The sequence below is a fragment of the Heloderma suspectum genome, chromosome 1 (genome assembly GCF_057233095.1).
Source record: "Heloderma suspectum isolate Gila_16-S chromosome 1, 16-S_ref, whole genome shotgun sequence".
Taxonomy (NCBI): Eukaryota; Metazoa; Chordata; class Lepidosauria; order Squamata; family Helodermatidae; genus Heloderma; species Heloderma suspectum.
Genome location: NC_139458.1, coordinates 187,979,443 through 188,006,316, shown reverse-complemented (window position 1 = coordinate 188,006,316; position 26,874 = coordinate 187,979,443). Strand labels below are relative to the sequence as shown.

The window sequence follows — 26,874 nt, the reverse complement described above, 5'->3', positions numbered from 1 at the left end:
TTGATGTGTAAGTTAGTAGCACTTAGTTCCCACTGAAATCAGTGGGACTTCAGTTATTCATGACTAATATTTCACACTGATTTCAATGGAATGTATGTGTGATTAACTTAGTCTGGGTGCAAGCCAGTGTCTTTGGACTTGGCTTGGAGCTTTGTGGCTAAAATGTGGCTATATGGCAGGGGTATGCCCTCCAGATGTTTTGGACTACATCTCCCATCACCCTGACCATGGTCCATACTGACTGGTACTGATGAGAGTTGGTCCACATCTGCCTACCTATGCTCTATGGGAATGTGTGAATAGTACTCCCCACTACAGAATGTAATGAGAGTGACCCTTTGGGTCCAATGTTTTTTCTCCAGCCTCCCCCAATCTTCTTACTGCATGTAGAAGAGAATGTCTACACCAGGAAAGTTCTGTTTATTTTAAGATAGATTTTCTCTAATCTGGGATATTGAACCATTAGTATAGTGGAAAATAAGGATGGACGGATCAGTCTATTTCTGGTCTGTCTCAGTTTTGCATGACCTTTGCACAGGTCCATTCCATCCATTTCCATAGTAATCTGCAAATCATTTTTAAAACATATTTAAATTTGTGGTCTGAATTCATTTTCTAAGAAAATACATATTTCTTAACACATTTTGTCCTAAAATATATATATTTTATATGCATTTCAGTACATGTCTTGAACTGACAATTGCTTTGCAAAATTCAGGGAAGGGCAAAGTGCAAAGGATAACCACTTTCCAATCTGCACATGAATGCAAGGAGTACAGATCAGATCAAACTGAATTGAAATTAGCAAAGAACAAATTTCTCCAGCACCCCCAGTAGTAAGGTGTGAGTGTGGTGAGAGGTGGAGGAGAAATGCCTAAAAAGGTCGTCTGAGAAAGAAACAAGAGGAAAACTTGCATCACATGAATCATGTGAAAGAAAAGCAAAAGCTAAAAAGGTGACAATGGAGTGTGCATATATGCCAGGGGCTGAGTGTGAAAGAATGTACCTACACAGAAATACCAGAACAGACTGTCAGTGGAGGAGCACAAAAGGGGTGAATACACATATGAGGGAGAATGCATACTTTGTGTGGTATGTAGTGCAGTATGAATGTGACATATATTCTAAACACCACCTAGCGTTTTTGCCTTTGTTTTGGTGCCTAACTGGACCTAGCTGTCCTAAGACAGAATAATCAAATATTGTTTGGAAGCCCATAAGCAAAAAGGCTACTCACCACACCATATGAATATGTGTCACATGTTTCTGACACTGGAAGACTCTGTATAACCTCTGGAGCCATCCAAGGAAAGGTACCAACTAGAGACATATGTGTTGTATGGGAGTGGAACCTTGAAGCACCAAAATCACAGATCTAGACAAAGAAGTAAACAGACAGTAAAACAGCTGTTCACACATTAAGAAAAACAAGATAACTAATATACCTTATCTATGATTGAAGTATTCCTACCTTTAATACTCCATCACCAGCTATAACCACTGAAAATAAAAAAAAACAGTAGTAAGAGGAAACAACATTATAACTATGAACAAACTGTTTACATTCCTTAAAGAAATCCCATCATGATGATGGACTTGTACATACTGGCAAGCACAGTTCATATAATTTGTCTGGTTGACAATAAATTGAACTGACGCCAAACTGCCTCATACTGATTTGTTTCTGACAGCCACCTCCAACCCGATGCCCTCCAAATGTTTTCAGACTACTATTCCCATCATCCGCAGCAAGGACAACCAAGAGATAATGAGTGTTATAGCCCAGCACATCTGGAGTGCACTAGGTTGGGGAAGGCTGGTCTATGTCTACCAAGGAAATACAGCTTGCGATCATGGTAGACAGACTACTGAAGATGACAACTCAGAAAGTTATGGCAGAGGTAAAGGAAAAACTCAGCACTAGGAATTACTGGGAAATTATTTAAAAATAAAACTGTCAAGTATTATAAAGCTGTCATATGCACCTATAGTGTCATGAAATTTGGAATATCCAAAAGGAGTATCACAGAGCTGGAAAAGGTACAGATAAGGTCAACCAGAAATGTTGAAGTGATTGGGGTACCTTTCCTAAATGAAAACCAATTTAGTTAAGATAGTTTAATTTAGGAAAAGACAACCAAGAGAGAACGCACTGTTGAGAGAATAAATAGGCATATTTCTTCCTCTCCCTTAATATAGGATTGGGGGTCACCCAATCTAATTGACTGACTTTAGGTACATGACAAAAAACAAACAAAAAGGCATAAACCATTATACACTGCTTAATGAACTTTTGAAATGCAGATTCACATGATTTGATAAAGGAATTAGAAAATATTCAAGGTCTGTTAACAGCTATCAGCTGTGTTCATGGATCACTGCCTTGTTGTAGCGAAGGGGCTTGCGTAACTCAGTGAAGCCATAAGCTATGCCGTGCAGGGCCACCCAAGACAGACAGGTCATGGCAGAGAGTTCTGACAAAATGTGTTCCACTGGAGAAGGAAATGGCAACCCACTCCAGTATTCTTGTCAAGAAAACTCCATGGAACGTATCACAAGGCTAAAAGAGATGATGCCGGAAGATGAGCCCCTCAGGTCAGAAGGTGTCCAATATACTACTGGGGAAGAGCAGAGGGTATTTCCAACTAGCGCCAGAAACAATGAAGCGGCTGGGCCAAAGCCATAAGGACACTCAACAGTGGATGTGTCCGGTGGTGAAAAGAAAATCCGATGCTGTAAAGAACAATATTGTTTAGGAACATGGAATGTCAGATCAATGAATCAAGGTAAGCTGGAGGTGGTCAAACATGAGATGGCAAGATTGAACATCGACATCTTGGGAATCAGCGAACTAAAATGGACAAGCATGGGTGAATTTAATTCAGGTGACCATTAGATCTACTACTGTGGGCAAGAATCCCTTAGAAGAAATGGAGGAACACTCATAGACAATAAAGGGGTGGGAAAAGCAGTACTGGGGTACAATCTCAAAAACCATAGAATGATGTCAGTACGAATCCAAGGCAAACCATGCAACATCACAGTCATTCAAGTCTATGCCCCAACCACTGATGCTGAAGAAGCTGAGGTTGATCGGTTCTATGAAGACCTACAACACCTTCTAGAACTAACACCAAAAAAAGATGTCCTTTTCAGCATAGGGGATTGGAATGCTAAAGTAGGAAGTCAAGAAATAACTGGGATAACAGGCAAGCATGGCCTTGGTGTACAAAATGAAGCAGGACAAAGGCTAATAGAGTTTTGCCAAGAGAACATGCTGATCATAACAAACACTCTTTTCCGGCGACTCTACACATGGACATCACCAGATGGTCAATATCGAAATCAGATTGATTATGTCCTTTGCAGCCAAAGATGGAGAAGCTCTATACAGTCAGTAAAAACAAGACCTGGAGCTGACTGTGGCTCAGATCATGAGCTTCTTGTTGCAAAATTTCGGCTTAAATTGAAGAACGTAGGGAAAACCACTAAACCATTCAGGTATGACCTAAATCATATCCCTTATGAATATACAGTGGAGGTGAGGAATAGATTTAAGGGATTAGACCTGATAGACAGAGTGCCTGAGGAACTATGGATGGAGGTCCGTAACATTGTTCAGGAGGCAGCAACTCAATCCATCCCAAAGAAAAAGAAATGCAAGAAAGCAAAGTGGCTGTCTGAGGAGGCTTTACAAGTAGCTGAGGAAAGAAGGGAAGCGAAAAGCAAGGGAGAAAGGGGAAGATATATCCAACTGAGTGCAGAGTTCCAGAGAATAGCAAGGAGAGACAAGAAGGCCTTCTTAAATGAACAATGCAAAGAAATCGAGGAAAACAACAGAATGGGAAAGGCTAGAGATCTCTTCAAGAAAATCGGAGATCTCAAGGGAACGTTTTGTGCAAAGACGGGCATGATAAAGGCCAAAGAAGGCAGGGATCTAACAGAAGCAGAGGAGATTAAGAAGAGGTGGAAAGAATACACAGAAGAACTATACAGGAAAGATCTTAATGTCCCTGATAGCCATAACAGTGTGGTCACTGAACTTGAGCCAGACATCCTAGAGAGTGAAGTCAAGTGGGCCTTAGGAAGCATTAGTAACAACAAAGCTAGCGGAGATGACAGTATTCCAGCTGAGCTATTTAAAATCCTAAAAGATGATGCTGTTAAAGTGCTGCATTCAATATGGCAACAAATTTGGAACACTCAACAGTGGCCACAAGACTGGAAAAGGTCAGTTTACATTCCAATTCCAAAAAAGGACAATGCCAAAGAGTGTTCAAACTACCATACAATTGCGCTCATTTCACATGCCAGCAAGGTGATGCTCAAAATCCTACCAGCTAGGCCTCAGCAGCATGCAAACCGAGAACTACCGGAAGTACAAGCTGGGTTTCGAATAGGCAGAAGAACTAGAGATCAAATCGCCAACATTCGCTGGATCATGGAGAAAGCAAGAGAATTCCAGAAAAACGTCTATTTCTGCTTCACTGACTACGCTAAAGCCTTTGATTGTGTGGATCACAACAAACTCTGGCAAATTCTTAAAGTAATGGGAGTACCAGACCACCTTACCTGTCTCCTGAGAAACCTGTACGAGGGTCAAGAAGCAACAGTAAGAACCGGACATGGAACAACCGATTGGTTCAAAATTGGGAAAGGAGTACGACAAGGCTGCATATTGTCGCCCTGCTTATTTAACTTATATGCAGACTACATCATGAGAAACGCCAGGCTGGATGAATCACAGGTCAGAATTAAGATTGCTGGGAGAATTATCAACAACCTCCGATACGCAGATGATACCACCCTAATGGCAGAAAGCGAAGAGGATCTAAAGAGCCTCTTGTTGAGGGTGAAAGAGGAGAGTGCAAAAGCTGGTTTGAAACTCAACATTAAAAAAACTAAGATCATGGCATCTAGCCCCATCACTTCCTGGCATATAGAAGGGGAAGAAATGGAAGCAGTGACAGATTTTATTTTCTTGGGCTCCAAGATCACCACAGATGGTGACTGTAGCCATGAAATTAAAAGACGCTTGCTCCTTGGGAGGAAAGCTATGGCAAACCTAGACAGCATAATAAGAAGCAGAGACATCACCTTGCCGACAAAGGTACGTCTAATCAAAGCTATGGTTTTCCCAGTAGTAATGTATGGCTGTGAGAGCTGGACTATAAGGAAGGCTGAGCACCAAAGAATCGATGCTTTCGAACTGTGGTGCTGGAGAAGACTCTTACGAGTCCCCTGGACTGCAAGGAGGTCAAATCAGTCCATCCTAAAGGAAATCAACCCTGAGTGCTCATTGGAAGGACAGATACTGAAGTTGAAGCTCAAATATTTTGGCCACCTAATGCGAAGAGAAAACTCTCTGGAAAAGACCCTGATGCTGGGAAAGACTGAAGGCAAAAGGAGAAGGGGATGGCAGAGGATGAGATGGCTAGACAGCATCACTGATGCAATGAATATGGACTTGAGCATGCTCCGGGAGAGAGCGCAGGACAGGAAGGCCTGGCGTGCTATGGTCCATGGGGTCACGAAGAGTCGGACACGACTGAACGACTGAACAACAACAACAACAATCAGCTGTGTTAGCTAAATGCAGCCGCTGTATTTAGAGCTTTCCCTGACCTAGTGCCCTCCAGATGCTGGCAGAGGATGATGGGGATTGTAGTACAGCACATCAGGAGGGCACTAAGTTGAGGAATGTTCATTTAGGGGAAGTATACCGCTGAGCTGGGGACAAACAACAGGGAAAGGCTGTGGTCTTTATGCCCAAATTTGACTTTGTTACCTAGTGTTCTTGCAGTGCTCTATCTTAAATTGTTACTTGTTTATAATTCACTTTAGTATATAGGTTTTTGACATTGATGTTGTAGGTACCATTTTGTTTTAGTCTCTGTTAAAATCACAGTTATTTTAGTCATCATTGTTTTGTCCACATCAATGTCCATCTTTATTTCATTGTCTGGGGTTTTGAAACAAATGTTGTGTGAAAACAAAAACAAACACTTCAAAAAAAAAGTTTTCTAAACAAAGCTTCACAAAAACGTCCTGGCTGACTTTTTCATCTAATCCAACAAGGCAATTCCTTTATTCTGGTTTAGTAGAACACAGCAGTAAACGCTAAAAACTTTTGGGTGTGTCCCACTGTACTAATCCCACTTGGCATAAGGAAATTCTATCATGATAAACAGCTACAAAGCATGAGCTGCAATCACCACTAACTTGGAGAGCAAGAGATAGAAAAGGGCTGGATGTGCCTGATCTCGTCAGCTAAGCAGGGTCAGCCCTGGTTAGTACTTGGATGGGAGACCGCCTGGGAATCAGGCTTCCTGCACTGAGCAGGGGGTTGGACTCTATGGTCTTGTAGGCCCCTTCCAACCCTATGATTCTATGATTCTAACTAAGTTAGGTATTCCATATACGGTTCTGCGGTACTGAACATGGTTCAATGGCTTTTCATCTGGAGCCCTAACAATAACCAAAGTCCTTTTCTTAATGAGGGTGTGCCCAGTTTGCAAATCAAACCTTGGTTTAAATGGATGATGCACATCTCTGGGAAAAGCCTGGAAAAGCTCCATATCAATTAGTAGCCCACTAATTACAATTAATGCAAGGAATTTTCACAATTCTTTCTGCAGCTGGATAGACACATTTGCCAAGTTTGAAGGCAGGTATGACTGAATTGTCATGGCCTTTCATATTTAAAAAGGAAAAGAACTTCAGCAGTGATTTACATATAAGTAAGAGTCATTTGGATAATTGGCTTTGGGTCTGCAAGACAAGGAAATTTTGAAGAAAGCAGACTTTGCTTCCTTGCATGTAGCAATGGGTTGGAATGTTGTCAGCTTTGACAGTACTAATTGCATTTTGGAGATGGAGGACTGGATTCACTCTCAACTAACTAGTATGCACATGTTGACTTACTGCAAAAGGGATCTCCTTGCGCACACTCCCTGGGTACACGATGCAGGTTTTTTTTTTAATCCTGTGCAGCACTTTCATGTGTTTGCATATTTCATCTAGCAAGGTGACCTGTGCAAAGAAGCCTGCTTCTGCAGGAAGATCACCCTTGCTAGAAGATTGGGGTGAAAATCTTTGGAATCTTATCCAGATCTTAGACCTTAGTTTCGTGTTAGCCAATGTTAAAAATTTTCAGTATACCTGTTTTAATAAAAAATAAAAATACTAACAGGAAATAAGTACTGATGTACTTTAAAGTATTTTATTCAATAGATGCCACAGATGATACTCTATGATGCAAATTCCATGAGGTATTGTATTCTGATTTTGGCCACTATACACAGAATACCCAAATATTTCTCGGAATAGCTTTACAGATGTGTATCTCAAGATTCTTCTTTTTCAAAGAACCAAATAATCTTCCCTCGAGGACAAATAGGACAAAGGATTAAGAGGTAAACATGTTTTTAATGTGTTTCCAGAAACACATAGAACACATTTTAACTGCAAGTAGAGTTTCCCCCCCTATTTCCAATTATAATACTAAAACCTAGTATTTGCAAAAAAAAGAAAACAAAAGAAAACAAAGAAAAAACATGTAAATTCAAGCTGTATTACCATTTCGGGACTTCAGATCTCTGTGGATTACTTTGACTGGAGCCTCCATATGTAAATAGTGCATTCCTAAAAGGAAATGAATGTTTAAAAAATAATTTTGTTGCAGCAAGAATACTTCTTGTCATAGCTTGTTCACAAGTGAATGCAAATAAGGTGTATCTAACCAACTCTGGAAGCAATCCAGTGATGTCAGTGGGACTAAGCATGCTTAACCATATGCTGCATGGAGTCCTTTGGCTCCAGTCCAGCATCCATGTTTATAGGGACCAACCTTTCTTTCTGAGTGTGAAATTCAAGTGCTCATGGTCACTTCCCACAGCACACACCACTTGATTGCTTTCTTATAGCAGGAAATTAGGACACCTAATTAGGACAACTCAGTGCAAATTATACAGATGGGAACACTGCATGCCTATTCTTCTTTTTCCAGTTCCTGATGCATATGTCTATAGACATCTAAAACCCAAGCAGAGTTAGTCATAGCCCAAATGGAGCAAATCTTTAAAGAGGAAGGGAGATTATCTATCCAAACCATAACCCAATCAAGCTAAAGCATTTGGAATTAAACTAATTCAGTCCCATTGACTAAAATAACGTGAAACTGGCTTGAATCCAAGTATTTCACATCTAAAATGGATTATTATTTGGATGGCACGTGCCTTAACTGGAAATATCACCATGTTTCTTGGTATACAAGTTGCTCAAATGTCTAAACCTTCTGTGCTTTGCTGGGATTAAAATATGCACAAGCAAAATGCATTGCATTATATGCTATAAACAAGTCAGGAAACAACATTAAAAACATAAAAAAAAACTCCCTTTCAAAATATGGGTTACTTCTTGAGAAGCATGGGTGGAATGCAAATGAATTCCAGCTACATATGTAGTTTCAAAACCAATTTAGTAACTTTGAACGGATGTAAGAGCCAAGATCCACTAGGATGAGCTTCTGGAAGACCATAGCAATGGGTTTCATGTCAGCCTAGGAATGCATTGTTTTTAAAACTTCCTCGCCCATGCCAAGGTAGGATTGTACAAGACTGTGCGTACAAAAAGTGAATGGCCCCCAAGATCCTTTGCACATAACTTGGAATTTGTTCATATTGATGCCAATACAAATTACTTCCACTTCAATTCCCAAGCCCGTGTGTGCTTCAAGCGAAACTTTTACACAACTAGGCTTTCCTAAGCATTTAAATGGACAAGGCAATTCTGTGTGTGCACTGGACTTCCTGTGCCTGTGAAGTCATCACTGAATTAAGATTGGGGTGCATTTGGCATAATCTGCTGTGGAGGAGAAAGATTCAGATTTGTTTACGTGTATATAGTCATCATGAACTTGAGCACACTCCAGGAGAGAGAGGAGAAGGCCTGGTGTGCTATGGTCCATGGGGTTACGAAGAGTCGGACACGACTTAACGACTGAACAACAACAACATATAGTCATCAGACCACCACAAAGCAAACCATTTTACAAAGGATACTACACATCTATGTAAAAATAACACATTAACATAAATAAAATTAACACAAACCCTATAACATAAAACAACTTAAAATTCCACAACTCCATGGTATTGTTGTCTTTCTTGTAACACCAGCGTAGATGAATAAAATGTACACAGCCCTGCATAAAATCAGTCATGGACTTACAATTCTGAAGGTAGTATCCAACTGTGCCCCAAAGCTACTGCTAATGACGTTGTGTTAGTATCAACCCAGCTTTGCACAACATAATCAATGCTTGCTATGGCAATGAGGAAAAGTGGTGATATGCTGCTAAAAGTTGGCAGCAAATCACTGCTTTTCCCCATTGCCGAGCAAGTGCTAGTTATGTTGCACAAGCACTGGTTTACAGTAACGCAGCATCAGCGCTAGCCCTGGGGCACAGTTGGATCCCTCCTTGACAAGGCATAGAAACCTCCCTTAACATTTTTACATAACATGTATTACTGTAGACAGAAAACACACAGTCTTTCCAATTGGCTACTGTATCTATCTTGCCCATACAGCAGTTATATTACCGTCTTGGAAATAGACTTGCCCACATATCTCTGACTCCAAGTATTGTGTTCTCAGCACGTTATACAAAGGACAATATATACTAGTACATACAAGGTCTTTCAACCTGTTTTAAATCACACGGATAGGTATGCTCAAAATATGACCTATTCCTGTATCTTCCTTCTAACACAGCTGAAGGCATCAGATTTAACTGAGCTTTAGTAAAGGCTATCCTCTGAGTTTCTATAAATCCTTTAACAAAGGTAGAGCAAAAGGCATGTAAGGAAAATTCTTTTACAACTGCACTGTTTTAGAAACTGATATCGCTGATCTGTAAGGATATGTCAATCAGTCTCTGTCTGCCTCAGAAATCTTTTAGCTAGCTCCATCACCAAACTCCTTATGTATAGTTCAGAAAAGCTTAATTGCATCACTAAGGAAGAAACAAGTCCCTTCCAAAAATGGTTATTCATTTTCTCAAAGGCTATCCTAAGAGGACACAACATAAAGATAATTTTTAACCAACAGTTTAACATCATTTTATATGCCACTGTTTGTATTGTTGCTGTAGCCAGTTAAGCTCTACATAAATCAGAAAGTTTCAAAGCACAGAATACTAGCAGTGATCTTTAAAAAAATATTTCGAACCATCTCCAAAGGATTTAAATACCCAGAAGCCCACGTCTGGGCCCCACAGAGAAGTTGTAGGGTGAATTTTCTGTACAGTTATGACAAATACCTGACAGAGCACCTCTCTCAGTATAAACCTACCTGTACCCTATGCTCAACATCTGAGGCCCTCCTCTGAGGCAGGTTGGAGGACAGCAACAAGAAAGAAGGCCATTTCAATGGTGGCCCCCCTGATTATGGTATGCTTTCCCCAGCGAGGCCTACTTGGAGCCAACACTGTCATCTTTTCAACACCAGGTCAAGACTTTCCTCTATTCCCAGGCATTTGATAGCATCTGATGAGCTGTTTTAATACATCAGTTGAGTTGAGCAGTCTAATTGTCTATGGTTGTCACTGATGTTCTAGTTGTTTTATGGGGTGGTTGTATTTTAGTATGATATGGATAACTGATTTAACTGTTCTAACTTTCATATGTTTTTTACTTAATTGTAAATCACCTTGGGTCTTTCTTTCTTTTTTTTTGAGAGAGTGGTGTCTAAGAATTTTAATAAAACTAAATATAAATTACAGTTCTAGTACTGCTGCTATTAGATGACCACCTCCAGTTCTATAAAAACGCAAGATACCCGAAGCTGTTTTCACCGTTTTCTCCTCTGTGAATTCTCCAGGCTGACCTGGTTTGCACAAGCACAGTGTGCTTGTTAACCCCACTGCGTGTGCCAGCCAAATTTCCCTAATTACCTTTGCTGGCATGGCTTGCCATATCATCCAAACCTGGGTGGCACTGCTTGGTTGAGGGAGCAGCAACCCACAAATAACTCATGGGCTGTTGTTGGGTTATTTGAGGGTTGCTGCCCCCCCCCCCCCGCCAACAAGCCATACTGTCCAGGTTAGGACAACACGGTAAGCCACGCCAGCAAGTGTAAATAGGGAAATCCGGCAGGCACGAAACTGGCATGCACAGCAGCTGGAATCACTCACCGTGGCTTATTTCCCTCACTACAATCATGCAAACCGTCCCTTTGTGAAACAGGAAATTTTACGTTTTGCTTAAATGTCTATTGGAGCAGCACCAGTGGGCGGAGTGTTTAGTCCTTTCCCCTGCACCCTTTTCCCAATCTAAATAATTATCTGAAGCTGCTGTTCACCTCGCCAAGGAAAAACATACTGTATTTTTTTCATCTGTAGAGCAAATAAGCAGCTTCAGGTTAATACAGATCAGAAAAATGACATGGGATGGGGGAGAGTTAAATACTTTCCCCCACAGCCCCACTGATCTAAATTTAGATATCCATCCCCTGACAACTGCTTTTAAGCCAAAATCAAAATGTTGGGAGACCTGACCATACATAATATGTTCATCTCTTTTTTCCCTACATATTTTCCATCTGCAAAAATGTCACTCATAGGAAATCTCATTATTCATATGTTAGTATTTTATATTTTATTATCATTTTGATTACTGAAACAATAAATACAAACATGTATTCCTCACAATATTCACCCTGGATAAATATTATCAAGGGAAGTATGTAAATGTCATAAATAAATAAATAAATAAATAAATAAAGTCAACATAACAATATCAAGACATATTTGCTTTCACTGGCCTTTTCATATTATGTGGCTGCAATTCTTATTGGTGTTATCTGTTTTTAAAGAGCTTTTATAGTACTTTTTTGAATATTTATTCATTATTTTTCAATTCATTATATTTATGGATTGTTTTTATATTGTCCACCACCTTGACAGGGTTTTACCCTTAAAAGCAGCCTAAAATAATTTTAAATAAAATAAATATAAATATATATAAATGGCAATATCACATTACCCATATATTTGTATTTTACTGTACTTTGAATTATCTTAAGGAAGATTTTTTTCATACTTTTCAAAACAGAGTAATAACACACACCCTGGACAGCAGTTTTATGAAACTATTTCCCTTACAAAATAGACTAACAAAGATGATTTAGGGGACACAGGAAAATTAGTTATTATAAACATTAGCAAAATGTAATCTGTTCAGGTGTTCCCAAATGCAGGCTGAAGTTATCTCCTTGAACTAAATCCCATTTGATAAATCAAGATTCACCAGTAGGTTTTAGGAGATTTCAGGGAAGGTAACCAAGTTGCTAGCATTAGACGACGCGAGCAATTCAGACTGGAGATGAAGAGCAGGCTTTCTGAACTGAGCTGGATGTGGACCAAACAATAAGAATTCTGATCATAGATTATTTACTCCTTGATAAAAATATTTTGTGAAATACTGTTGCAATCTACCCATTGTATCAATGAATCTCACATACCTTTAGCTATATCAGTTGCCCAGGTCATTATATGATCCATATCCATTTCTTCACTTCTGTTGCTATTAATGTAGTCATACAGCGATCCAGCCGAAGCATATTCTGTTAAGAAATACCACACATTTTAAAACCATTGAGTCTCATGATGGACAGGCACATGGCAACTTACTCGAGTGACCAGCCACGTTTTATTAAATTTAGTTTTTATCAGAACTCTGTTTCTTTAAAAAAAAAAAAAAACTTTTAACATGGTGTTTTTATTCTCTACCCTGTCTGTTGTTCACCTCTCTGAGGTCTTTGGATGTGGAGCAGTATACAAATACTGTAAATAAATAAAGAAACAAACAAATAATAAAACAATGACTAGCAATCCTAGCTTTCAAAATGAGCAGGATTTACATTTCTTAAAATGCTGCAATAAAGTAGTCTGATTAATATTCCATACGTAGACTGGGTTCACACAACATGACAACCCTCTTTTTCCACTTGGTGGAATAAATGTATAAAAATTAAGAGAATGAAATTTTCTAAGTGTGTGTTTTCAAGGACAGACCTTATATTCCATAAAATTTAAACTACACCAAGTACCATCTCTGAGACTTTCTAAGATGTTCCACTTTTGGCTTCATAGAAAACATCGCACCATGGCATTATAAATGAAATGCAACCCACACAATCAATTTCACCCAGGAGTTCATGTTCTGGCAAATTACATTAAAACATACAAATCTCCAAGGGCTCTCTCTCTCTTTGTAATCCTTCTTCATTTCCCGTTCCTATACAAGTTATCCATTCTGTAGTTTGCAGTTTTATATTGCCATTGCTTTGCTTTTCCAAACACATTGATTTGCCTTGTTTTATACACATCACTCCTTTAGATTAGATACATATCAGCCAAGAAATGTTCATGTAACATTTCGGCAGATTGTAAGAAATAAATACTTGTTTATAACTCAAATAAATTAAAGTAAGTATCCCTGTAACACTTAGATACTATAACTCCATGATATGTTAAAATAACATATTCAGTTATATTTAACTGAAAAGATTATCAATCGAGTTGAAGTCTTGTAAAAAGTAACCATTTTTGTTTGTTTAAAATAGGTAGCTTTTATTTTGCCTTAAACTGTTTAAACTTTCTCTAGATACTACTATTAATAGTGGATAGATGGTATCTTATCACTTCACAGCTATTTCAGCACACATTTACAATGCAACATGGGAATAATTGTTGGTAGGAATTATACATAAAATTATTGCTTGATAAAGCAGCCTTGACATAAAAGCATTTTTACAACAAATGGTTCTGCACAAGAACTGTTCACCATCATCACAGACACTCACTGAGGGGTAAGTGACTGCAATGTCCATTCCTTTGTAGGTGCTAAAGGGAGAAGCAAAGTGTGGCAGTCCAAGTGCAAGAGAAGAGCTTTTAACTCTCAGATTGTATTAGTATGGCTGTTCAGACATTGGAAAGAGAGAAGAAGCCATTAAGCCCTAGTGCTACTATAAAGATGGGCTGGTTGCTCCAGCTGTTATAGAGCAGATGCTGTAATGCAAAGTATGAAATACGGTTGTAACTAGAACTGTTTAGACAGGTTCTGATGTTATTAGCAGCATTAAGCAAAGAAAATATTTTTTACAATATTTCTTGATACACCGAGCTAAATGTAACCTCTTTGAAACCTTCTGATCACAAAAGCTGCAGCAGGACAGTAACCATTACTAAGAGATATCTAGCATTTCAGAAACATCAGACTTTGAATGTAAAACATGCCACCACCACTTCACCCACCATCCACTAAAAGGAGGACGTGTAACTTACCTGTAACTATGCCATAGTTGGGAGGTTCAATGACAGCTCCATAAAACTGAATGATGTTTCGGTGGCTAAGCACACTGAGTATTTCTGCCTGTTCAAAATCCAAGGAACACATTAGATGTGAATACAAAACTGAATGCAGCTTTAGTAAAAAACAAACACTAAACTCTGTGAATTAGATTCTTTTGTGCAAACAACATCAATACAGAAAGAATGCCCACTAGAATTATTTTCTGAGAGATCAAGTCCCATTTCACACAAATGGCTTTCATGCCAATCCATCTTCAGGTAGAGAGATCACCTTGAGAAACGTAATGTATGAATGGTACTCCACAGATACAGACAGATGGTGATTTCTCTGATCACACTGACACTTTTTAGAGCTGCCACAACCTCTGAAATTGGAGTGAGAGCATATCCATGGCAAATCAGTTCATACAATATGCTTCTCCACATAATGCCTGTACCATTAAGAGGGAGAGGGTAGAGACGGCTGCCTGTCAGAAATTGTTGTCAATCTACCATGAGACTCTGCAATAGGAACAGTCTGCAGCACTTCTAAACCATGTTTTTAAAATACCCGAGTAAGGACTTAGGAGAGCCATGAATCAGGACTGGTGTCAAGGGCCGGCCCGGTTGGGCACTCCAGCAGGGGCCCACTGACAAGAGCCCCTGGAGTTGCTCCTCCTCTTCACCATGGCAACCTGCTTATTCACCTGCCTCTTCCTCTGGCCCAGACAAGAGTGGTGGTGAGGAGGAGGAGCAGGAGATGCCACTGGCTACTTCCTCACTGGCTCTCTGCCTGTCAAGCAAGCAAGTGGTAGCAATGACGGGAAGGATGAGGAGGAGCAATAGCAGCGGGTGATAATGGCAGTGGGAAGGTAGATAACTGAGTAGAAAGACCACTGAGGGTGTCTTGCCCCAAAGGCCTCACGAACCTGGAGCCAGCATTGCCTCGAATCAACTGTTTTTCTAACTTAGAAGTATTGGAACAATGATATTTTGATCCTGCATTTCTGTTAGGAAAAGGGGCAATAAAAATTGTGACAGAGAATTAAAAAAATAGAGGACAGTACGCTCAGTTGTGCTCTATGAGTCAATCACGCCCTCTATTTGTAAAGTGTGTGTGCTGAGTGCAGACAACTTAGGAACCTAAATGGGAGAGGGGAGCAGGGTAGGACTGTTGATCGAGATCCCCTGCTACTTTTGCAGAAAAATATAGGAAGGTTGAAATAATTCCCCATCCCCTACCCCTACAAACTGGCCAGAAAACACAGTTGTGTGTGCATGAGCCAGGACATGGACTCTCCCCTCACTGCTGAAAGAATCCTGGATGGGAGGTAAGAACCGCCCATTCATCACTGAGAAGCGGGGGAATTAGCCTTGGAGAGCACACACCATGACTGTTTTTCGCAACTGTCCAGTATTGATGTCTAAATACACTATAATTAACTTCTAAAATCTGTGGTAGAACTGTTTAATTTCCCTGTTATTAAGGGTATTCCCTATCCACACAGAACATGAGAACTGCGTCCATGCGAGAGGAACAGGAGATGTCCAATCACAGTAATAAAATCCCGGATTTCTCTATTATCAATACGTACCTCTCAATTTTGTACTGGGAAGGAAAACAGCTTTAACAAAAAACAGGAAGGTCCATCTCCAGACAGCTGAACAGTCACTCTAGCTTTTTCTGTTTTCTGTGATTACTGTTTCCCTTGCATGTTAATACATAATAATATATTATGTAAAGCCTCATTATAGCAGCTATTCTGTAATAAAACACGTTGTCAAAGGGTCTTATGGAATCTCCTTGGAAGGCCTTCAAGTAAAGGCTTTTCAAACATCTACAGAACCAGTTGCCAAGAGAAGTTATAGTCCCAATTCAGACATAATGGATAATCATAGTTGTCTAAGGGAGCAATCCTATGGCTGCTGCTCAGCGGCTAGACGGCCATAGGATATTTGGTTTTCCAGGAACCGACCTTCCCCCAGAACAGTCCCATGTGCCGCACTCGCAAGAGGAGTGTGGAGCGGCCAAAACAGGGCATTCCAGGGGGCATTCCGGGGGGCGTTCCAGGGTGGGGAGGGAGGAAATGCCAGTAGGGCGCAATCCTATGTATCATCTGGCAGCCTCCTCCCCCGCTCCGCCCTCCTGCAGCTAGATAGCCGAAATCATCTTGTTGTTGTTGTTCAGTCGTTCAGTCGTGTCCGACTCTTCGTGACCCCATGGACCATAGCACGCCAGGCCTTCCTGTCCTGCGCTCTCTCCCGGAGCGTGCTCAAGTTCATATTCATTGCATCTGAATACATGAATACTGCTTTCCTTGCATGTCAGTCATAGATGCAACTTGTCTCATGGCTACAACAATGGGAAACAAGAGTTTCTTACTAACTCATTGTACTGCCTCTACATTTTGCCACATATTTCCAGATCTACAGGTCTAGAGACTTTCTTCTTTCTTCTTCATCAAGAAAGCTAGGAATCCAGGCCAGTGAATCCAGGCACTGGGTAGTATAGAGAATCCAGGCAAAACTGGGCCACATAGCCATCTTACTTGGGGGATTTTTACAAATAATTTCCAATAGCTTAATCAACTTACAATTCCCATGGTTCTTTGGGAAAGCCGTATCAGTTAAACTGCTATAGAACTGTAAAGATATAGGCCAAAGCTCAATGTGTCTGTAACAATTATTTTATTTTCTAGTAGTATATGAAAAGGAAAGCTGGGCTCCCCATTAATTGAGCTCATTAGAATGTATCTCTATTGTACAAAACAAGCAGCTTCATTGAGGAAACTTTCACCCTTGTATTTGTCTATGCCTAGAGGTCCTTACCACGCATTCAGTAATGCAAATAATTTTTTCTTCTCAGAACCATCAGGTTGTAAATGCCACTAAAATGAATCAAAAAGCAAGATGAGCATGGTTCAAGCCAAAAAATATATGCAAAGAATACTAAAAATATTTAACCAGCTTGTGATAATAACCAGTAGAAGTGCCAATAATATATGTAATGTTCCATTTTATTCAGGAAGAGTTTACTTGTCAAGACCATAGTTTGAAAATAAACTCAAACTCCATTTGGCCACTAGATCAACCAACATTGTATTAAATAAATCAGCTAAATTTCCCAGCATGAAGCACTCTCTCATGACACAAAATTACAGGGTTAGATGTGTTTAACTACTCTAGCACTCTGATTAGCAGAACATCACTAAGTGCTTACTAATATTTATTGCTGTTTCATGTGAGAGTTGATTAGTTATATGGCTGCAGAAATGTTTGCCACATTTATTATAGGAACACAAACAGTATTTAGAAAGAGCTGAAGGCAGATAAGCAAAGAAATGTAGCCCAAGTGTTCTGCAGTATTTTAAGTAACTGCACAGTGGTAGGTAACCTTTATGTGCCCAAGGGCATATTTGGAAATTGGAGAAACTGTCCTGGGCATCACCACAAAATGTCAGCCATGGGAGACATGGCTAGACACAAAGGCTAGTCACCATGTAGCCCAGAAGCATTCACAGGAAATTAAGATGGCAGTTGCTGGAGGCCTTCACATTATATATATATATATATATACACACACACACACACAGATACATACATATATACGATGCTCTCAAGTGTATGAGTAGTAGCAGGTGCTCATTTGAATACAGGAAGGGATGGGGTTGTAGTGGGGTGTATCTTAAGTGAGTGGTGTATGCTAGGTAAATTTCCTGTTTGAGCAGCAGTGTCAGGGTTCCCTTTTTGCCCCCGCTGAACGTCAAATAGCCAAATCAAAACAGACAAGAGGCTTCTATCCACGGTTCTTTAATCCTTTTACTTCAGTGGGTCATACAGATGCAAATTGTCAGTAACTCGCAGTCTACAAAGGAAATGCCTTCAGGGAATTCAAAGGGAAGTTACGAAGGTTGAAAGTTGCCCACCGTTTGAGAAAAGGTGGGCAGGCTTTCCTAACTTAAGGAGGGGGAAATCTCCCTCTATCTCATGAGGTCTCTACACGTAGCTGTTCCCACTGGGCCAATCGGGCAGATCGCCTAAGCTCCGCCTCCGCCATCTCTCTCTTGGCTCTACGTCTGTGCCTGGAGTCTAAGAATTCCGGCTGTCCAAACTCCACCTCTCCCTGTTCGCTGTCTCTCACAGGGGTGTGTGAAGAGAGGCCCTCTCCATCCAGATGGACTATTGAAACCCAAGGAGTCTGTCTCTCCCTGTCTGGAAGAGTCTGGGAAAGTTCCTCCCCCACGTTTTGCGGTTCCTCTTCGGAATTTGAGCTACTCTTCCACTGCCTATGCTCAGCGGCACCCCTGACAAGCAGCATATAAGCAGCTGCCTTTCAGAGCTGAAATCACTCCAGTCCGGAGATAGATCCTGGCTACAGATGTGCTTTGAAGTGATCCTATCTTGATTAAGAAAATGTATTTATTTATTTTTAAGTGGGAGAGGTAAGGCACCTTGGTGGGCACCAAGAAGGGTGTCTAGGAGCACATTGGTACCAGTGGGTGTCACACTGCCTACCCCTGAACTTAATCCTGGGGAAGTTTTAACCTGTGCTTCACCACAACATTTTATGGACATAAGAATATAAGAAGAGCTCTGCTGGATCAGACCAAGGGTCCATCCAGTCCAGTATTCTGTTCACACAGTGGCCAACCAGCTGTCAACTAGGAACCAGCAAGCAGGGTTTATTTATTATAATTACACATGAAAATAAATTATTTCCTGTAGGTCTCGCTCCCAGGTTTCTTTCAGACCTATGAAGCCTGCATGGAATACTATATGGTATTCTACTAAATGGATGGGACTCACAGATAGGATTGTCTGAGGATCTGTCATTTACACAGTTCATAGTGACTTCATTAGCAAGGAATAAGCATCATGTTTAATGATCAGATAACATTCTTCCTATTACAGAGGCACCAAATTAAAAAAAAAATCCAAACAAAAATGAACTTACATACCAAAGCAGAATACATATTGTGGGCAATGCTAAAATACTGCCACAGTCTGACAGACAGTTCATTTGATTTACTTTTTCATCATTGGCTAACTTGTTGGTTGCAAAAGCAATATTGCTTTCTAGAGAGGAAATTATCATTCTATCTATATGAATAGAGAAACCATGAAAAGGAGAGAACACTGGTTTAGTTTTGATAATATTATTTCAAACCGGTAAGGATAGGAGTATGTGCAACTCTTTTAAAGAGGGTAAGGTTGCAATTCTATATACACTTACCTGGGAATAAGTCTGAATGACCTCAATGGGGCTTATTTAAGAACATAAGAAGAGCCATACTGGATCAGACCAAGGGTCCATCTAGTCCAGCATTCTGTTTATACAGTGGACAAACAGCAGCTACATGTCTAAGAAAACATGTAAAGAATTGCACTGTAACATACTCTAGTTCTCCTTATATTATCTCCTCTCTAAGGGCTCATCTACAGAACTTAGTTGCATGTAGGGATGTACGGATTGTGTAAAATTCATTTCGTCTGTGTTTTCGGGATTTTTAGGTGCTTTTGTTCCATCATCCACCCATCAACAGAATCAGATTTTTTTTGTTTCCAAATGCAAATTCACACATGTGAAAAATGCACAATTTCCCCCCAAATTTTCACACTTTAGCCTAGGGGGAAATGCACATTTTTGGCCAGGTTTTTTATTTTGCATATTTTCCTACAACAAAATTAGTGCAAAATTTGGGAAAGTTAGAAAGTTGGCCCACTGTCAGGAATGCCCCTGCTGCCTTTTGAAATCCTCCAGTAGCCAGAATCAACACGCAGACAAAAGGACTCCTTTCCAAGGCTTTATTTCCATTCAGCCTAATGAACCTTACAGAAGCTAATTGCCTTAGACTAAGTGGAAATACAAAGGAGCAGCCTACCAGGGGAATCTAAGAGTAGGACGTCAGTTGGTCTCCGTTTGGAGAAAAGCGCGGCAACTCTCTGAACTTAAGGAGTAGGAGGGGAGAGTCCTCCCCATCCCATGGGGCCTCAGGGCGCAGCCGTTGTCATGCCAGTCGGGCTGAGCGCATCATCTTGGTGCCCGCAACCTCTCACTTGTCTCTGCGCCTACGCCTCGCATCTAGAAGCTCAAGTTGTCCCTCCCTCTCCATGCCAGGGTCACTGTTGCTCCCAGGAATGTGAGCAGGAGGGGGCTCTCCCTCCAGCTGCGCCTCTGAAAAGCGAACAGGTTCCTCTCCCATGGATTGTATCTCTTCCTCAGAATCAGAGCTGCTTTGGGGCTCTATGGGCTCAGATCCAACCCTGACACCCACAAGTCTGAGGAATCCTCCCGACAGGGGAAAAGCCAGGTGAGATTCATGAGAATCCGAAATCATTTAGTTCCATTGTGGATTTGTCCAGCATCCCTAGTTGCATGGGAAACCACCTTCATGTGGCAACTCCTTATGTCTAAATGTAACATCTAGTTCCATGCAACTTATCACGTAGATTCGCCCCAATTCTATGGAAGGTCTTCACCAGCAATGTATTTATCCATGAATACCCAGCACTACTGTGGAAATGCTCCACTTTCTCAGTATGTTCAAGGTGAGCATGGTGGATAAAAATCGATGATTTTAAAATTTAAATCATTTATTTTTTAAAAACATCATAAAGAAAATTATATTTCTCTCTCTCTATTAAAAATAGAGACCCAAAGTTAACCTACAATAAGTAGTTAGGTTAATTTTGGTTGTTGTTTAACAATTAACCCATAGTTAATCCATGCTTAACCCATTCGGATGTCATAGAGCAACCTTTGATCAGGCCAATCAGAGGTTGAATATTCAAAATGGCAACTGCATACACTGCACACACCACAGCAAATTGTGGCTTAATTGACCCACTATCTGTCATCATTACGTGTGAACCATTGATTTAAATCAATCCACCATGAAGGTGAGAGGATCTTTGTGGCATTGCGGTATTTGATGTTATTGGCAGAAAAATCACATAAACAGCCTCCCATGTGGATGAAGAATTTTTATGAGTTTTTTAAACTCAAAGAACTATTTCCATTCATAATTTCTGTCAAAATGTTCTGCTTTCCTTAAGTTCTGTTTCCTTCTCTTTTTATTACTAACCTGAAGGCAGTGTGAAAGTAAAAAACCAACAAAAAACAATCAATATGCTATTTCAACCATTTCTTCCAAGCTTAATTATAATCTATTGTCAGCACTGATGGGCCCTCATGAGGCCCTGGTAGCTGCCTGTGGATTTCCCTGGTAGAGCTGAAGGAACACATCACCATGTATATTTCCCATTCAGAAAAGTTCTTCAAGTAGCTACCCATGGAGCAGAAATATACCACCAAAATGAAAAAGAAAAGCCCCGATTTAAGGAAAAAAGCAAAGGGCTTTTGATACAGAATATCACCAGGATCCAGAGATGCATACATTCTGCATTTTCATCCTTTTTCCCCCCCAGAGTCCCTATTTCATAAAATGCCTCAAGAACCTCAACCAATTTCAAGGAGTTTGGTGATTTGGCATGACAACAGTTTCAGGAGAGAATCTTTACTGAGAAAACAGTACCCACTTCCACTAAAATAGGCCCAGTCCAAATCATCCCTTCCCCTGAAGCTGCCTAGCTTGACCTTGCGAGAGTAATTGTAAATGTGTCAACCTAATAGAAGTATTCCTTTGAGAAGAGGAAGGAGCAGAAAACCACTAGTGCACCATTGCAGAGGACGCAGCCAAATATGTCATTGTCTACCAAGATGTAAAAGTACACTGCCCAATATAAAACATTTGTTGCCACAATCCAGCAATGGAGAGCTGTGTACATATGCAGCCAAAGTCAAAAACTTGGTTTTAGTTCCTAATACTTGACCATACAGGCAAAGCCAAAAAATTACACTGCAATACAATTAGAACACAGAAACCATGATTAAGAAATTTTTCTTCCAGGATTGTTCAATTTGTTCACCACTAAAGGTGAAATCACAAATTTATAACATGCCAAAGGACTGCAGTTCATTTGCATGTTTTGCTGCATGCAGTTAACAGAGCCTGCTAAGCCATGATGTGTTTTTGAGCTAACCATGGTGGCTTAGTGTGACGTCTGAATGGGTGTCTGACCCAGCCATGATGGATTATTAACAACGCACAAACTACCTGCTGCAAGATGGTTAGCAGCACTAACCATGGGTTAGAATGATATCTGAACAGGCCCCATGCTTAACAGAGCACTTCCATATTGCTGTACAGCACGAGCAGCCGAAAATGGTCATTAAAGGAGTGGGGCTGCTGTTGGTGGCCATTTTCTTCCTTCTTTCTGATTCCATTATAAAAATAAGTAATAAATGAAAACATTGAAAAATTGCACAAAAATCGCTGTATTGCTTAAACGCACATTTGCACAAAATCACTATATCTCGCTAAAATGCACATTTGCGTATATGTGCACGTGTGATATATGCATATCGATATAGCAATTCTGTGCACATGTGCATATGCGCATTTTAGTGATATATGGGGATAATGCGCATTTTAGAGCGATACGGAGATTTTGCACAAATGTGCATATGTGCAAATGAGGATTTTAGCGATATCGTGATTTTTGTGGAATTTTTCAACATTTATATTTTTTACTTATTTTTGTAACAGAATCAGAAAGGAGGAAGAAAATGGCCACAAACAGCCATCAGCAGCCCTGCTTCTCTAATGGTCATGTGAGCCGCTGAGACTGCTGGGATGCGTGAGGGACCGAAGGGAGGACTGCAGGAGGGAGCATGGTTAGAGAGTGGTTAGGCTAACCACACTGCGAGCCATGGTTAGCTGCACATGTGGCAGGGCTCTCACAGTGGTTAGCACTAACCACCCTGCACCATGGTTAGCCTAACCACCCTGTCCCAATGTGTGCCTAAACAGGGTCATTTTCTTTAAGCTGGTGGACACAAAAATACAGGTGGGGAATGTATTGCATTTATTCTACACTGCCCTTATTCAAAAATTGTTGCCTTCAAATATGAGAAACTTGAGATTGTGCTTTTAAAGTCTAGACAGCTCAGACATCAGGAGAGTTGAAAAACATAATGAAACTGACCCTCTTTATTCTTTAGCATTGTTTGTTATGACAATCTTGAACTTATTTCTGCATCCATGATCTTCGTGGAACATTCATGAATCAAAGGTACATTCATGCATTTCTTTCAGAATGCTCTCAAATATTTCCTCCTTTTCCCCCCAAATATGTTAAGAAAGAGATATTATACTGTACATCAGGGCTGTTGAATCTCTTTCAGCAAAAGGGCCAAATTCCAGTCCAGAGAAGCTCTCAGGGCTGCATTCCAGAAGTGGGTGTGGCAAAGGACTCAAGGCTAAAATATTGTAGCTTAAAGCTCTTACTGCCACTAACTAACCCTTCGGAGAGGCATTTCAACCTTTTAGAAGGGGGGGGGGCTTCATCCAAGCCAGGAACCCACCAAACAAAGGTGGTTTGTGGGGAAGAGAGCATGGCCATCTGGGCAACTCTGAAGAGCCAAACTGGAACCCAGGCAGGCTGGATTTGGCCCCCATGCCTAAGTGTCAATAACACTGCTGTTCACACCTCTCCCCCTGCCCCCCCCAAGTAGTCCACCTTTGGTGGCTAAGAAGAACTGAAATGGACGAGTTAGTGAGTTTTAGGCATCCAATTTCATCCTTTCCATCAGCTTTTTAAGAACTTTTAGCTGTTCTCAACTCCCTTTAAGGACACAGTAATTCCAGTATGCAGTTAGGAGAAAATTAGCATCTGGAAGTAAGGATGAGGTGCTATTGTGGAGAAACAGCTGATCCACTTGCTCAAAAAGCAGGGTAGTGTGGGATTAAACCACTTACCTTTAGAGACTGAGGGTTTTTTTTAACCCTTCCTCCATAACCCATAGCTTTTCTTCACTAAATCTGTAATGATGCTCCTGAAGATGTGCATTTGTTCAGGTAACTGGTGCAATTAAATGGGTGCCATAACTGCAGGGGCCAGAGCGTATTAAAGAAGTAAACCTTTTCAGTGATGACCCCTCTGAGGCATCACCAGGCTGGTGATGGGGCTTCCCCAAGTCAGCCCCTTAGAGCCTGTTGGCTTGAGCAGGTGACCACACCAATCTGGAACATATTGGTTTGAGAGGTGCCAATGCTGCTTATTTCCTCTTAAATGAGCACTCTGTAGTATATAAATTAGGATCAGTATGAAACTACTGGTGAGTGCTCCATGAGTCAAAGCCAGGTGAGGTCACCTAGAGGCAGATGTGATCTCCCCTCCCTCACCTTAAGCATAAAGTTAGGCAGGTTGCAGGGCGTTCATATTCTCAGTAAATTTGTGACCTTAGTTCAACCCTTAGTTCTGTATTTTACTTCCAGAATTTGTGGGCAACTCATCTTGTAATGTTTCCCAAGCATATTCCACAATACTTTTCTGGAGACATAAATCAAGAACATTCAGGCACATCAACACTACTAATGTGCACCTTCAGACTTGACTTAGGGTGCTTCCAGATGAGGCTTCTATTCTGCAGTCTCCCTACCTCAATCACATAATTTTATGAGGGGTCCAGATGATGACAACTTCTATTCATAACCTCCTCCCCCATCTTTTCCCACTGCTTCTTCTGTCTTTTTTTCTTACCAGAAATAAATAAATAAATATAAGGAAAAGACAGGATGGGTTCACAATGCTTTTGGATTTGTATAATAAGGAGCCCTCTGTCTGGAGGCACCTTTAGCCTCTGTGACAATTAATGAGATTGCAAAAGAAAATCCAAGGAAATATCAGATGCACCCAAATCATATTTCAACATACTTGTATCATATCTTAATTTACTTATTGAATCATTATAGCTCCTCCATAATGTATCATTTTTGTGCCACTGCTTGCAAACTAGTGTCAAACTCAGTGCAATCCTACACATGTCTCTTCAGAAGTAAGCCCCATTGACTTTAATGGGACTTACTCCTACCCACTCCAGTATTCTTGCCAAGAAAACCCCATGGAATGTATCACAAGGCTAAAAGATATGACACCGGAAGATGAGCCCCTCAGGTCGGAAGGTGTCCAAGGTAGTGAAACATGAGATGGCAAGACTGAACATCGACATCTTGGGAATCAGCGAACTAAAATGGACAAGCATGGGCGAATTTAATTCAGGTGACCATTATATCTACTACTGTGGGCAAGAATCCCTTAGAAGAAATGGAGTAGCACTCATAGTCAACAAAAGGGTGGGAAAAGCAGTACTGGGGTACAATCTCAAAAACGATAGAATGATCTCAGTACGAATCCAAGGCAAACCATTCAACATCACAGTAATTCAAGTCTATGCTCCAACCATTGAGGCCGAAGAAGCTGAGGTTGATCGGTTCTGTGAAGACCTACAACACCTTCTAGAACTAACACCAAAAAAAGATGTCCTTTTCCTCATAGGGGATTGGAATGCTAAAGTAGGAAGTCAAGAAATCACCGGGATAATAGGCAAGCATGGTCTTGGTGTACAAAATCAAGCAGAACGAAGGCTAATAGAGTTTTGTCAAGAGAACACGCTGATCATAGCAAACACTCTTTTCCAACAGCACAAGAGGCGACTCTACACATGGACATCACCAGATGGTCAATACTGAAATCAGATTGATTATGTCCTTCGCAGCCAAAGATGGAGAACCTCTATACCGTCAGTAAAAACAAGACCTGGAGCTGACTGTGGCTCAGATCATGAGCTGCTTGTTGCAAAATTTCAGCTTAAATTGAAGAACGTAGGGAAAACCACTAAACCATTCAGGTATGACCTAAATCATATCCCTTATGAATATACAGTGGAGAAGAAACCTGTACTGAGAAACCTGTACGAGGGTCAAGAAGCAACAGTGAGAAGAACTGGACATGGAACAACCGATTGGTTCAAAATTGGGAAAGGTGTACGACAAGGCTGCATATTGTCGCCCTGCTTATTGAACTTATATGCAGAGTACATCATGAGAAACGCCGGGTTGGATGAATCACAGGTCAGAATTAAGACTGCCAGGAAAATTATCAACAACCTCAGATACGCAGACGATATCACCCTAATGGCAGAAAGCGAAGAGGACCTAAAGAGCCTCTTGTTGAGGGTGAAAGTGGAGAGTGCAAAAGCTGGTTTGAAACTCAACATGAAAAAAACTAAAATCATGGCATCTGGCCTATCACTTCCTGGCATATGAGATGGCGAGATAGCTTCACCGAATATGCAATGAATATGAACTTGAGCACACTCCGGGAGAGAGCAGAGGACAGGAAAGCCTGGCGTGCTATGGTCCATGGGATCACAAAGAGTCGGACACGACTTAACGACTGAACAACAACAACAACAACAACAACTGAGCATAGGATTGCAACCTCAGTGGCTTACCTGAAATCTAGTGCTTGTATAATACGTAACCAAAAGTGAGACAGAGAAAGCATGAAATGCATGCAAAATATGTTGGTCTCTTTGGTGAATATTTCTACAGAAGCTTAAAAAATAACACCTTTAGCTCTTGAAATTAGAGAAGCTGTGACCAGCTGTTAGGAAG

The 26,874-nt window shown here is 40.7% G+C and overlaps 1 protein-coding gene across 2 annotated transcripts in view; it reads right to left on the bottom strand.

The window, feature by feature from the left end:
- Positions 1-26,874, bottom strand: part of MAP3K20 (mitogen-activated protein kinase kinase kinase 20) — a 147,277-nt gene that overhangs the window by 94,154 nt on the left and 26,249 nt on the right. For both annotated transcript variants that reach the window (XM_084812965.1, XM_084812976.1), the window contains exons 3-7: positions 14,348-14,435; positions 12,523-12,624; positions 7,579-7,644; positions 1,472-1,500; positions 1,238-1,375 (exon numbers count right to left, since the gene is read on the bottom strand). In XM_084812965.1, coding sequence (XP_084669091.1) covers positions 1,238-1,375; positions 1,472-1,500; positions 7,579-7,644; positions 12,523-12,624; positions 14,348-14,435 — 423 coding nt within the window. The remainder of the gene's footprint in view (positions 1-1,237; positions 1,376-1,471; positions 1,501-7,578; positions 7,645-12,522; positions 12,625-14,347; positions 14,436-26,874) is intronic.